Source organism: Crocuta crocuta, unplaced genomic scaffold (genome assembly GCF_008692635.1).
Source record: "Crocuta crocuta isolate KB4526 unplaced genomic scaffold, BGI_CrCroc_1.0 scaffold1061, whole genome shotgun sequence".
Lineage (NCBI taxonomy): Eukaryota > Metazoa > Chordata > Mammalia > Carnivora > Hyaenidae > Crocuta > Crocuta crocuta.
In genome coordinates this window covers 268,947-282,560 of record NW_027532936.1, presented here as the reverse complement: position 1 = coordinate 282,560, position 13,614 = coordinate 268,947, and the positions used below count along the sequence as shown (strand labels likewise).

At 37.5% G+C, this 13,614-nt stretch overlaps 1 protein-coding gene across 1 annotated transcript in view; it reads right to left on the bottom strand.

The window, feature by feature from the left end:
• Window positions 1-3,074: 3,074 nt before the first annotated feature.
• The window catches only part of DNAAF6 (dynein axonemal assembly factor 6), a 36,256-nt gene continuing 25,716 nt past the window's right edge, over window positions 3,075-13,614 (bottom strand). The window contains exons 7-8 of the mRNA XM_077745756.1: window positions 8,253-8,342; window positions 3,075-3,273 (exon numbers count right to left, since the gene is read on the bottom strand). Coding sequence (XP_077601882.1) covers window positions 3,148-3,273; window positions 8,253-8,342 — 216 coding nt within the window. The 3' untranslated portion in view covers window positions 3,075-3,147. The remainder of the gene's footprint in view (window positions 3,274-8,252; window positions 8,343-13,614) is intronic.

The following is a 13,614-nucleotide window of genomic DNA, read 5'->3' as shown; positions in this document are numbered from 1 at the left end:
TAAATTCTTCTGCTTGCAAAATGCAAGCATATACATAATTTTTCTAATTAGAAAAAAAATCAACAATGAATTGTACTTAGGGTAATGTTTAGAATAATAACTTGCCTGGCTATTGCAATAGCATCATAACTGGTCTCATTTCCATTGTGGCCTAATATAGTCTCTTTCCCAAAGCACTGAGAATAAAATCCAGTTTCCTAACCTCAGCCTGCAAGGTTCTACATGACATTACCCCAGCCTATATTTCCAACCTCACCTCCAGCCACTCTCCCCAGATTCACCCTACTCCAACAACACCGACTTTCATTTCCTTGAACTCTCCAAGTTCTTTCCATCTGCGTCTTCATACTTGCTACCCTTCGTACCCGGAAGCCCTGCTGCTCTCCTTATCCCAATATTCTCTTTGCCTGGCTAAGTCCTAAGTATTCTTCACATTTCAGCTATACTTAAGGAAGCCTTTTCTTCTCTCATTCCCCAGACTTAAGTTTGGCTTCTCTTAGGATATTTTCGAAGCACCCATTCTAGGGGCGCCTGGGTAGCTCAGATGGTTGAGCTTCCGACTTCAGCTCAGGTCATGATCTCACAGTTCACGAGTTTGAGCCCCAAGTCACACTCTGTGCTGACAGCTCAGAGCCCGGAACCTACTTCAGATTCTGTGTCTCCCTCTCTACCTGCCCCTCCCCCATTCTCTCTCTCTCTCAAAAATAAATATTAAAATTTAAGTAAAGACAAAGCACCCATTCCTTTCCTTCATACCAGTAAAAAGCTGAAAATACATGTTTATATGTTTACTTGGTTATTGTTCATCTGCCTTGATAAACTGTTTGCTTTGTGAGGACAGGGACCCCATCTGGTTTGCTCATTGCTGTATCCCCAGCACCTGATATAGTGCCAGGCATGTGGTAAGCGCTCAGTGAATATTTGTTGAGAGAATGCCTAAATGAGTGAATGAACGAATGACTGAATCCTCACAAGTGCTACTGGAAATTATGGAACTAAAAAATGAACCAAAGAAGTCATAAAGGGCAAGACTAATGATGCGCCACAATTGTGGCTTAACTTCCAGTTCTCTTGCTTATGGCTAAGATTCTTGGAAAATTGCTGACAAAAGGGTGTTTGGGTGGCTCAGTCGGTTGAGGGTCATGATCTTTGGCTCAGGTCATGATTTTTCAGTTCGTGAGTTTTGAGCCCTGCATCGGGCTCACTGCCATCAGCTCAAAAACTGTGGGCACAGAGTCCACTTTGGATCCTCTGTCCCCCTCTGTCTCTGTCCCTCCCCCACTGTGTTCTTTCTCTTGCTCCTTTCCTCTCTCTCAAAAATAAAGAAACATCAAAAAAAAAGAAAAACGCTGACAAGACGAATTTCCTTTTGTCTTCACTTTTCTACATTTGCTTTACTGGACTATTCCCCTTTAAAGGAAGAAAGTCCAGGGAATTAGCTTAAAAACTAAACAACAGTGACAACAAAGTTGTTACTTCTGAGGCCAAGGACAGTGAAGTAGGATGGTGGGCAGTTGGGTATAAATTACTGGATCACATTTCATTGTCTTGAAGCTCTGTTTCATTACATAATTGATACAGTACCACAAAACCAAAGCCCAATTCAAGTTGGCCTGGATATGCTCTATCTTTTCTTCCAGGGACAACTTGTGCACATTCAGTCAGCTTGAATAATAATGGTCTTTGTAATTAGGGCCAGCACACAGGAAAAAGCGATACATTTTCCACTGACTCACTGTTGCTCTCTAGAGAAGAAAAATATTGGTTACTTCTTAGGCTTGCTCCAGAGTTTACACTGTAGGGTGTAATCTTAAATTCTCAAAATACAGCCTTGAAAAAAGATGCTGAGGAAGCAAAGTAGGACACTCTTTTGTTCCTGTAACATCATGGACTTAAATTCACAGACACTAGTTCCTTTTAGTTAATCCCATCCTCAACTCTTGCCCCCACCCCCACCCCCCATCCCACAGAAGAATGTCATGGTGGTGATTTCAATGGCGAGTTCTCTTCAAGACCTCAATGTTTTAACACAACTACTTTTGACTATATCTCAGTTTTTTACTTCTATTAGATCTAGTCACAAACTAGAGGCTTGGCAGTTACCTACATATGTAAGTCTGGAAGATATCTGCTTGAGCATTTAGTTCCTTAGTAGTTCACGTAGAAGTGATAAACTTTCAAGTTTTCATCTCTTCTCAAAATTTCACTCTCAGGTAACTCCACTGTTCTACAGTGATGTGTGAAGCCTAGTTACAGGAGCTTTTAAAATGAGATTTATTCATAAAGAATTCTGAAATAAACTTCAGTCATAGAGTCCAGAAGGGGCAGGGGCACTGACATAATTCATAAAAATAGGTCTGCCCAATTATGAATAAAGATAGGAAATGAAAGAGAATAGATTTTGTAAATGCATCACACTTTTCTTTATATTCCTTTTAAATGTCAAGGATTTCAATACTAAATACACACACAGTAGCCCAAAAGGCATTGTTAGTAATTATTAGTGTAAAAAAGGAAGAATATTTTTAACCTAACCAGATCCAGACACTGAAGGCAGGACTGAGGAAGCTAAATAGCACTGTGTGCTCTGAAGTATTTCTTATTCAAGTAAAACATGTTGTTTAGGATGGTGTACCAAACTATTTATAATCCTTTGTTATTTGTATATTCTAGGATTGTGAGAGCCTAGCCAGAGGACACTGTAAATCATTTGATCAAATCAATGAAAAGGCAACCAAATAAACTTTTCTGGCCATAATAATGACCAGTGGCAATGGAACTGATTGTATCATAGTATAATTAATTGGCTTAAGTTCTTCAGACTACCGAAATAAGTGAACCAACCATTTCATGGTCATATTTCAGTTTGAATTGACCATGCAGTAATCTAATTGGTTAACCTGTAAATTCTATCCAGCTATCAGCAAAAAAATGGAATAGCTTATGAATATAAGAAAACAGTATTTCCCACCAGAGTAATATGAATGACTGTAAATGACCAAGATCTCACTAGAATTGAATTTAGACCCTTTATGCAATATGTCAGAATAATAAAGAAGAGAGGAGACATTAGCCAATTTTTCAAAGGTTTTTTTTAATTTTTTTAGCAGTGCTGTTTTAACATGTTTCGTCCTTACTCATGAAGCTTCAGAAGAAGTTAATGAAGTCCAAGTCTCTTTTCATTGTTAGGGTGACTTCAAGGGTCTCAGTCTCCAGGATATAGAAGGCTTTGGCACTGTTGCACTCCACAGGGTGAGGAAGGGTTATCAACAGCTTCCTAAAAATCAAAACAAAACAAGAAACCTAGAATCAGCTTCCTAAAGTAATATCAAGAAGATATCACTTTTAATAAGATAATGGGAAGCAATACGCACCATCAAAAGGTTAGGAACCCAAAAACCAATATTTAGACACTGTAAGTACTGGTTCAAAAATATGCCTAATTAACACACATAGTATATCAGCTTTTTTGGGGGGCCTTAAAAACCCAAGCAGGGGTTTTGACACCCCCCACTTTTTTTGTCAAGATTGACCTCATTTTGCATTATATAAACATAGACTGAGGCATGATTTATAGGCAGAGGAATAGAGCCATTACAACTTTAAGTTGGTTGGAAAGATCTGTTGCCAGCCATGTTTATGCGTACATGGAATGTGACTGACTGATACAAGTCTGAAAATTGAATGGTTCTATAATAATTCTGCTGACACAACCTCAGGCCAAGTCTCTACTACAGGGATAGTTATTGAAATGCAGGCCCGGAGTGATTTTAATACCAGATCAATGAAAGTACTTCTGTGTGCTTGCTTCTGGTTCTATCTACTGTACATTGACAAAAATCCTTGTGAGACATTGCTGGGTTTATTTTGCAGCTGTGGGCTCTGTTGCTGGATAGCTATATGCTTTGGCTGCATTGCTGGGCTGAGCCATCCATAATTCTGTCATAGTGGTATAAATCTGAATTATGCATGAGGTCAGCACATGCTGGTATCTGAAGAAAATTAAATGCATGAAACACTTGTTACCTCACCTTCTCCATGGAGAAGGCTTTGGTATCTCTATAAAAAGTGGACAGGAAAGCTTTGTAAAAAGTTATGGGATCCAAATCAGTAAAGGAATCTGGTGTTTCTTAGGTTTACTTATTGAATAGTTTTATGAAGAACTAATATTTGAAAACAAACTCTTGAAAACCAATTGCCACCTCACTCATTTGCAAAGACCTAAGTTTAGGAAACTGGGCTCATTAAAAGTATTTATCATACATCTCTGTGTGATCACATTTCTCTAAAGGAGAAATTTTCTGTTACTCTTGCTCCATTCCAGATACTTGGAGTAGGAAAAACAGCTCTCTCCACCAGGAGTAATGATATTGTGATGTATTTATTTTACAATTAAAAAAATGGAATCTTTATTTTTCAGAGAGAGAGAGAGAGACAGACCATGAGAGGGGGAGGGGCAGAGAAAGAGAGGGAAACACAGAATCAGAAGCAGGCTCCAGGCTCTGAGCTGAAAGCACAGAACCCGAACTGGGGCTTCAACTCATGAACTGTGAGATCCTGACCTGAGCCAAAGTTGGACGCTCAACCAACTGAGCCACCCAGGCACCCCTCGTGATGTATTTTAATACAGCATGTAATATTTGGCATCTCAAAAACTGGGTGCAAAAAATGTTTAGTGTCCATCTTTTAAAAGTTGTTTACAATAGAGTTTGAACTGGAGTTGGATTTGCTTTATCCCTTATTCTACAAATGATAATATATTCACTTTAAAAATAAAGCAAAGCTCAGTGGTGGTAGCTTCATTGCACTAAAAGACAACTATAAATCAGCTGAAGAAGGAGTTCCAATGATAACGTGCACTTCTCTGTCCGGAGAGAAGTAAATTCAGCAGAGACAGTTACTGGCCATTGGAATGATCCATCTATTCCTGCATTTCTGTCTAGTCTTTAGTAGTATGGCTTCACATACTAAAAATTCTGAACAACAGAAACTGTGCAACTTATTTAGGCTCTTAGGAGAAGGGAAGTATTTTTGTCTAGTTTGTTTTACTGCCTGATATCTGGATTGAGATTTATATGTAAACAAAATAAAATTCTATAAATACTTATCCATGTACAGTTCATTGAAGGACAGGACTATATCTTATCTTCATGTCCCCCCAGTGTCTAGCAGGAGACTTTATGAATGTTTGTTGAGTGAACAAATAAATGAATGAAAGGCAAAATAATATTTGAGTACCTACAATACATTAGTACTATCAAATGTGAATAAACATTTAAACTAGATCCCTCTGCCTTTACATTGATAGTATACTTGCTTTTAAGAAGCTATGGTTTAGGCACTGATCAAATGTTTACCTAGTGTTACTTTTCATTAGCAATTATTTAAAAGCGAACAATAATACATAAAAGTAAAGACAAAAGAATTATCTATATAGTGAACTCCAGTTTAGAGACTTATATACTTACATTTATATTAGCAAAGTCAAGTTGATTTTCCTTGTGAGAGATTTAAATACAGGACTACCTTGTTCTGTGCATATTCACATAATGCATTTTTATTTTATAAAAATTATTAGTTAATTATTTTATCTCTGGGCTAACAAGAGACTCAACGATAGAGAACAAACTGAGGGTTGATGGAGGGAGGTGGTGGGGGATGGGCTAGATGGGTGATGGGGACTAAGAAGGACACTTGTAGTGATGAGCACTGGGTGTATATGTAAGTGATGAATCACTGAATTTTACTCCTGAAGCCAATATTGCACTGTATGTCAATTAACTAAAAGTTAAATTAAAAAATAAATATCTGGGTTAAAAAACATTACTTTTTAAATGTTTTCTATTGGAGACATAACTATTTTCAAAGAAAGTGCAGAAACAGCTACTGAGCTGACATTCAGTATTTCATCTTGAAAACATCTTTTGAGTCTGAACATCAGTCAATTCTCAATCACTTTGAATTAAGGCCCACAGCAAAGGTGAGAATAAAACAGCATTCAACCAAAAATTAATTCATACTTGTCTTTACAATATGTTTTTACTATCACCTTCAAGGAATTCATTTATGATATTCTTAGAATTCACTTCCAAAAATAGCGAAACTTCATATGAAGACAAAAGTCCTTGGGAAATTATTCAATTTCCCCTGTCTTTTCTCTTTTCCATCTACTCCATGTTGGGAATCAACAGTCCACAGCAACCAGTTTTTTTAAAATGAAGAATTTAAGACATTGCTTTATTTCTTTTGGTTGTATAATTCTAAAAAATCTGGGTTTTACTGATAGTTCTAAAGCAATTGACTACCATTTGGCTGATATTACCAGTCAATTCAGTTAAAATAGATTATAGATTCATGAACAGGATGTTTTCTCTTATCTTTCCAGGGGTGAGTAAACATAGTGTGATAGGCTGTCAAAGTTAGAAACTAAAGAAAGTATATGTGAATACCAATAAACTCAAAAACAAGGCACACTTCCAATAATACAATTTCAGATAATAGTGTGGCTCCAAAGAATGTGCAAGTGTTTAGGCAAAATAACAAAAATGATAACAGCCTATCATAATTAATGATTTTTTTTAAGAGACAGCACCTCTCTGCACTGAGTATTTAATATATAAGAACAGTATGATCCCAAAATTCTAGTGTAGTCCACATTCTACATGGACAAGTATCTCTGTGTGAGTCTTTCATTTGGTGGGCTCTGATAGATATCTGGAATGACAGCATAGCAGTTGCCTGAAGATTGATGGAGAACTTCTAGGGGAACGGAAATTAACTCCATGGTGTGTAGATATGTATGTGCTTTTAACAAGCACACCAATATCATGGAAGATTAACTGTTCATTTAAGCAACTTGCCTTGCAGAGGTTGTGTGGAAGAGTAAAAGCATGTATNGGAATAGTGGATGTAATTTTTATAACATGAGACAATTTTTGTGAGAATACTTTTTTGAAATTACATAAGTAATGAGAAAGTACTTGATATATTTCCATGTGTAGATTATTTTGGGCTAAATGTATTTCCTATAGAAACCATGGTTGGGGAGCCCGGGTGGCTCAGTTGGTTGAGTGTGTCTGGCTTCAGCTCAGGTCATGATTTCACGGTTCGTGGGTTCGAGCCCCGCATCTGGCTCTGTGCGGACAGCTCAGAGCCTGCAGCTTGCTTCAGATTCTGTGTCCCCCTATCTCTCTGCCCCATCCCTGTTCATGCTGTCTCTCTCTATCTCAAAAATAAATTTTAAAAAAATTTAAAAAAAAGAAACCATGGTTAAGCTATGTATGTGCATTGGGTCATTTATATATAGAAGTCTTCTGTATGAGGGATCTATTTTTTATTTTTATTATTTTGAAATTCTAAGATCAACAGGGGAAAATTATGGATACTGATAATGGAAGAAAGAAAATGTGCCAGCAGCTGACTGTTCAGCACACCCAGTTTGAAATGTTCCTGAGTAACAGAGAAAGAACCACTGCAATCAACCAAAGTGTGCTCACTAGTATACATTCAGATGAAAAGTGAAACAAGCAGGGAGATATTTAGATATTTTATCTAGCACACACCAGGTTCCATTGATTCCCTCTTTATGGACTTGTTTTTGAGAGACAGAACTGATTTGTCCAGGTTTCAGTACAAACATTTGTGTCAGAATCTTACTGTACGTGTTGAGCTTTGGAAAGATAATTTGAACCTGTGTAATAAGAAGACTATTTTGAAAATATCAAAATGTTTAATTGGATTATTCCACTATCACCTGTATTCTTTTTGAATGTATTTACACTACTTGAGGAGCTAGTGATAAATTTGTTAGATTTTTTAAAAAAATTTTTAATGTTTATTTTTGAGAGAGAGTGAGAGACGGAGTACAAGCTGGGGAGGGGCAGAGAGAGGGAGACAGTCTGAAGCAGACTCCAGGCTCTGAGCTGTCAGCATACACCCTGATGTGGGGCTCGAACTCACTAGCTGTGAGATCATGACCTGAGCCAGACATCCAACCAACTGAGCCACCCAGGTGCCTCAATTTGTTAGAATTTTTGCTTTAAGGAATTGATGACAAGATTTTTCTGTTAAGTTTTAGATGGATACAATCAAATTGAACCTAGAGTCCCACAGTAACCAAAAAGTTTAAAGATATTGCATCTCTTATGCCATCACTGTACAAAAAGCCACAAGCAAGACTTACAACTTAAGAGATTTTCATCTCTACTTATTTTTCCACACAGATAGGTAAACTGTATCTGAATGTCAAAGACTGTAGTTTGNGGAGTGCGAAGGTCAAGGATCATTTCCTGGATATCAATTTGAATATCAGAAGGGTTTGTATTTGGCAATTTAACTTTAACCTGAAAGAGAAAATGAGAAGAAAAATACTTTTGTCTTGAAGAACAGTTAATTTGAAGAGGGTAAGAAAGTATTGGGAAAAGAGAGCTAATATTTATTAAGTTCCAGCTACGTGCACAGCGAGGCCCTTTCCTCATTAGAATCTTGAGAGGAAGGATTACCCCCATTTTACAGATGGAGAAACTGAGATACAGAGAATTTTANGGTTGGGAATTTTAAACAGGCTTTATATCAGTGGGCATTTTGTATAAAAAGTGGTTAGTTTTCATGTTGGGTGTGGGTTGGTGATGCCATTTGTAGTATCCTGGTATAAACTCTCATACCACATTTCCTAGAGAAGTATAGGAGTCCATAAAAGTTGTTAACAAAAGAGAAATAACAACATGATCCCTCCACACACACACACCCTCCACACACACACACACAAAATGAGACTATTTGTTGGTTTGGTAAGATTTCATTTTATTTTTTATTTATTTATTTTTTTTATTTCTAGGAGAAAGAGAGAGAGAGACAGCGTGAGCAGGGGAGGGTCAGAGAGAGAGGGGGTCACAGACTGAAACAGGCTCCAGGCTCTGAGCTGGCAGTCAGCACAGAGCCCGACGCGGGGCCCGAACCCACGAACCGCGAGATCATGACCTAAGCGAAAGTCGGACGCTTAACCGACTAAGCCACCCAGGCGCCCCGGTAAGATTTCATTTTAAAATGTCACATCTCAGTTACCACCTGACCCAGCAATTCCACTCCTGGGTACATACCCAAGAGCATTTCTGTTCACAGCAGCATTATTCACCATAGCTTGACTAAGGGGCACAAACAACCCAAATTTGCATCAACTGATAAATGGATAACCAAACTGTGGTTTATCCATACAATAAAATATTAATCAGCCATAAAAAGGAATGAAGTACTATTACATGGATGAACCCTGAAACATAAAGCTAAGTGAAAGAATCCAGGCACAAAAAGAGTCACATATTTTAGACCCTATTTATATGAAATAACCAGAATAGGTAAATTTATAGAGATTGAAAACAGATTGGTTCCTGGCAGAGGCTGGAGAGGGAGAAAAGAGGAATGACAATTTAACTAGTACAGATTTCCTCCTGGACTGATGAAAATGTTCTGGAATTAGATACAGGTGATGATTGCACAACATGATCAATGCACTACATGTCATTTCAGTAAATTTTGTATTGTGTATTTTACCACAGTACAAAGTCTCATCTCTCACTCTAATTTAATTAATTCCCTTTTTGATAGACGTTCATGATCTATCTACCTAAGACACCATGGCATATGGTTTCTATAAACAAACAAAAACAATTTAAGATGAAGGTAAATTATGAAGCCTCTCTAAAATGAGCTAGGACACTTGAAATATTGGGCATCTGGTGATTTAAGAACTGAAATTGTAAGGATAAAAGCACCAGGCTATGAAGGAAACACATATCAAATAAGTAATGGGAAAACTGGAATTCCTTGTAAGAAGCTTAAAGTAGGCAATAGTGTTTTTGCAACATAAAGCATGTGGACCATGTCTGTGAATTGTATTTTACTTTATTAAATCTCTATGTAAAAATATTTGTAAATAGAGTCTAGAGATCCTACTATCTAAATATATCCTCTGGCTGGGGTGCTTGGGTGGCTCAGTCGGTTAAGCATCCGACTTCAGCTCAGGTCTGGTTCATGAGTTCGAGCATCGTGTGGGGCTCTGTGCTGACAACAAGGAGCCCAGAGCCTGCTTCAGATTCTGTGTCTCTATCTCTACCCCTTGCCGGCTCTCTGACTCTCTCTCTCTCTCTCAAAAATAAACATTTAAAAAAAAAATCAAATATATCCTCTGGCTAATATTTTCATTAAACAAAGAATTACCTCCTAATCTATATTTTTGAAAATTCAAGTCTTCATAGCTACAGATGTTTTAAGTGAGAGAAATAGAGCATTTCTTTTTTCAATAATTTTTTAAGTTTATTTTGAGAGATGCAGAGAGAGCACAAGCAGGGGAGGAGCAGAGAGAAAGAGAAAGAGAGAAAGAGAGAATCCCAAGCAGGCTTCACAGGGTCAGCATAGAGAGTGACGCGGGGCTCAAACCCACAAAACTGTGAAATCATGACCTAAGCCGAAACCAAGAGTCGGGCACTCAACTGACTGAGCCACCCAGGCGTACTGTATTTTGTAAAGAGGTAGTTATAGGTGCTCTACCTCAAAGTAAATGAGCACTGTATTGGATGAAGAAAGACTCATCTTTACTGTAATAACTCACAAGTCTGATAGTTGAGATGTTCTTTTGTTGCAGATGACTCATATCACCTGGACCAAGGGATATAAATATTTGTTTAGTATGAAATGTTTAGATCTTTCAAGGTAAAAGATTATTTCCCCAAGGTTGAAATGATATTTGAGGAATTAAAAAATAATATGACATATGTGAATATAGATACAACTTTTGGGTAGAACTTCAAGTCACTTGCAACTCTAGTGAAGGGTAATTCAGAAACAATTTATCCTCTTGAGAAAATTAAAATTGTGTACTAAAATGGTTACAGAGGATGGACAGGAAGGAACAAATTAAATGGAATCATACACATTAATATCTCATAAAATAGGAGGTTCGATAAGGGATCCTGACTGAAAAACTCCTGAAACATGAATCAGACTTCTTTAGAAATACTTGTAATGAATTCCCAGAAAATAACATGGTTATTTATTGACTTCTAACTGATCGTACCCGAGATCTAACTAGTCCAACATTAGTAAATACCATATGTCACTGACCAAGCAATTAAAGAGATTGATGTTCCTTTTTCTGAGCTGTCAGCACAGAGCCCATCACGGGGCTCAAATCCACGAACTGTGAGTTCATGACCTGAGCTGAAGTCAAAGGGACAACCAACTGAGCCACCCAGGCGCCCCTGATGTACCTTTCTTTTCATAGGATGCAAATTGATTTATTTCAAAGAATTAATTATTTTAATAAGTAAACTAATGAAAACTGCTAAAATTTTCATTAGGAAACTTTCAACCTTCAGAGTCAAACATGGGTTGGAATTCTGTTTCTGTCACTTAATAGTTATTTATTGCTTATTAGGTATCTATTGTTGTATAGCCGAGACCAATTACACCCTACCCCCAATTTATGGCTCAAAACAATATGCTTTATTATCTCACACATTTTCTGTGGGTTAGGAATTTCAGAGTAGCTTAGCCAGGTAGTTCTGGCTTAGGGTCTATAATGAAGTTGTAATTAAGATATTGGCTGAAGCTGCAGATATCTGAAGGCTTTATTGGGGCTAGAGGGTCTGCATCCAAGATGGCTCACTCACATGGCCATTGGCAGAAGGCCTCAGTTCCCTACATGGACTTTCTCCATAGAGCTTAGGCTGTTTGGTGTCCTTATGCAACTATAGGTGTCTTCTCCCCAGAGTGAATGATCCGAAAGATCAAGGCAGAAGCAATGCCTTTTTTTTAAACATAGCTTCAGAAAAGATGTTCTTTCATTTCTGCAATATCCTATTGGTTATACAGGTCGGGCCTATTCAGTATGAGAGGGGACTACACAAAGGGAAGAATATCAGGAAGTGAAAATAATTAGGGGCCTCTTGTAGGCTGGTCACCACAGTACCCATTACTAACTTCAGTTCAAACCTCTGCCTTCTGGCCTTGTAAATAAAAAGTAACAGTTAAAAGTCCACCACTCTAAGGTTTGTGAGATCCTTTCTTTCCACTTTCAGCTTGTCTTCAGGCAAATAGCCAAAACTACTCGTTTAGTCTGTCTCTGGGAATTCACTTTGGGGTTTTCCTGGGATAGATAAATAAATCATATTGCTTGCATGGTCCTTCATTTATTCACCTCTGTGTGTTGTAGCAGAACTGGCCTAATATACCAAAGTGTTTGGGAAGGGAGGTCATTAACCTGGGATTATCACTTGAAGTTTTAAATGTTCTCTTTATGGTTTTGTTCTTATAACAGATTTATATGACAAGATGGTTCATGAAGAAATATTTCTATAACTTGTAAATGATTAGTATGGGCTCCCCAGCTGTTCAGATAAGAGTCTGTGATCATATTATAAGATGTTGGAAAATTGAAATGAGGAGGCCAAATGGCACCTCTCTTCCACAGAGGTCATCCGTTCTATGTTTCCTTTTGAATTGTCACTTCCTGACATCCAGAACAGAAGAGTAAATGAAATATATCTTATATGTAACGTGGTCAGTCTATGTGTGCTATTTACTGAAATTCCATTGAGGCTTAAGATATGCAGAAAGGTTTGGGCTGAAAATTTAAAAGATATCCCTATTTAATTGATGGGTTTTAGATATTATAAAAATATCTTTATTTGACAGAAATACAGTAACCACCTCAAATATATATGATTCTTAGCAAAGAAGTTAAGGCTATTTTTAAGATGTTTATTTATTTATTTTTGAGAGACAACATGGTGGAGGGGCAGAGAGAGAGAAAGAGAGAATCTCAAGCGGGCTCTGGACTGTTAGCCCAGAGCCTGATGTAAGGCTTGAACTCACAAACCATGAGATCATGACCTGACAAGAGTCAGAGGCTTAACCTACTGAGACACCCAGGCACCCCAGGTTAAGACTATTTGAGTTTCCATTTGAAACATATTAAGAAAGTTTTTTTTTAATGTTTATTTATTTTTGAGAGACAGAGAGAGAGCACTAGTTGGAAAGGAGCAGAGAGAGGGAGACACAGAATCCAAAGCAGGCTCCTGTCTCAGAGCTGTTAGCACAGAGCCCAATGTGAGGCTCAAACCCACGAACCATGAGATCATGACCTGAGCTGAAGTCAGACGCTTATCCAACTGAGCCATCCAGGTGTCCAAGGAAATTCTGATTAACAGAAAATGTTTGGGTATGTCTCATTCTGAATTAACTTCACATTGTTTAACTATGGAAACCCATGTTTAACTATGGAGGTATTTTCCCTATTGCAGTCATCTACATATTTCATAAAAACTCTCATGAGCAATAATGATCTATATGAAAATGAAAAACATTAAAGGTGATGGATACCTACTTTGCAATTATATATTTACCTCATAAGAATAAAAATATAGAGGTATATGTTCTCCAAAACTAGGACACAAAACCAATAGATAATTTTTTAATTAATGGATAAATTCTCTATAATGTTACTACTCTGAAACATTCCAGTACTATACTGCCATGCCTGTCTCATGAGATCCTGGTAGCACAGTACCTCTTCTCTCACAGTAGTCAAGAGTAAGCTCAGCTCACTCTGGTGTAACA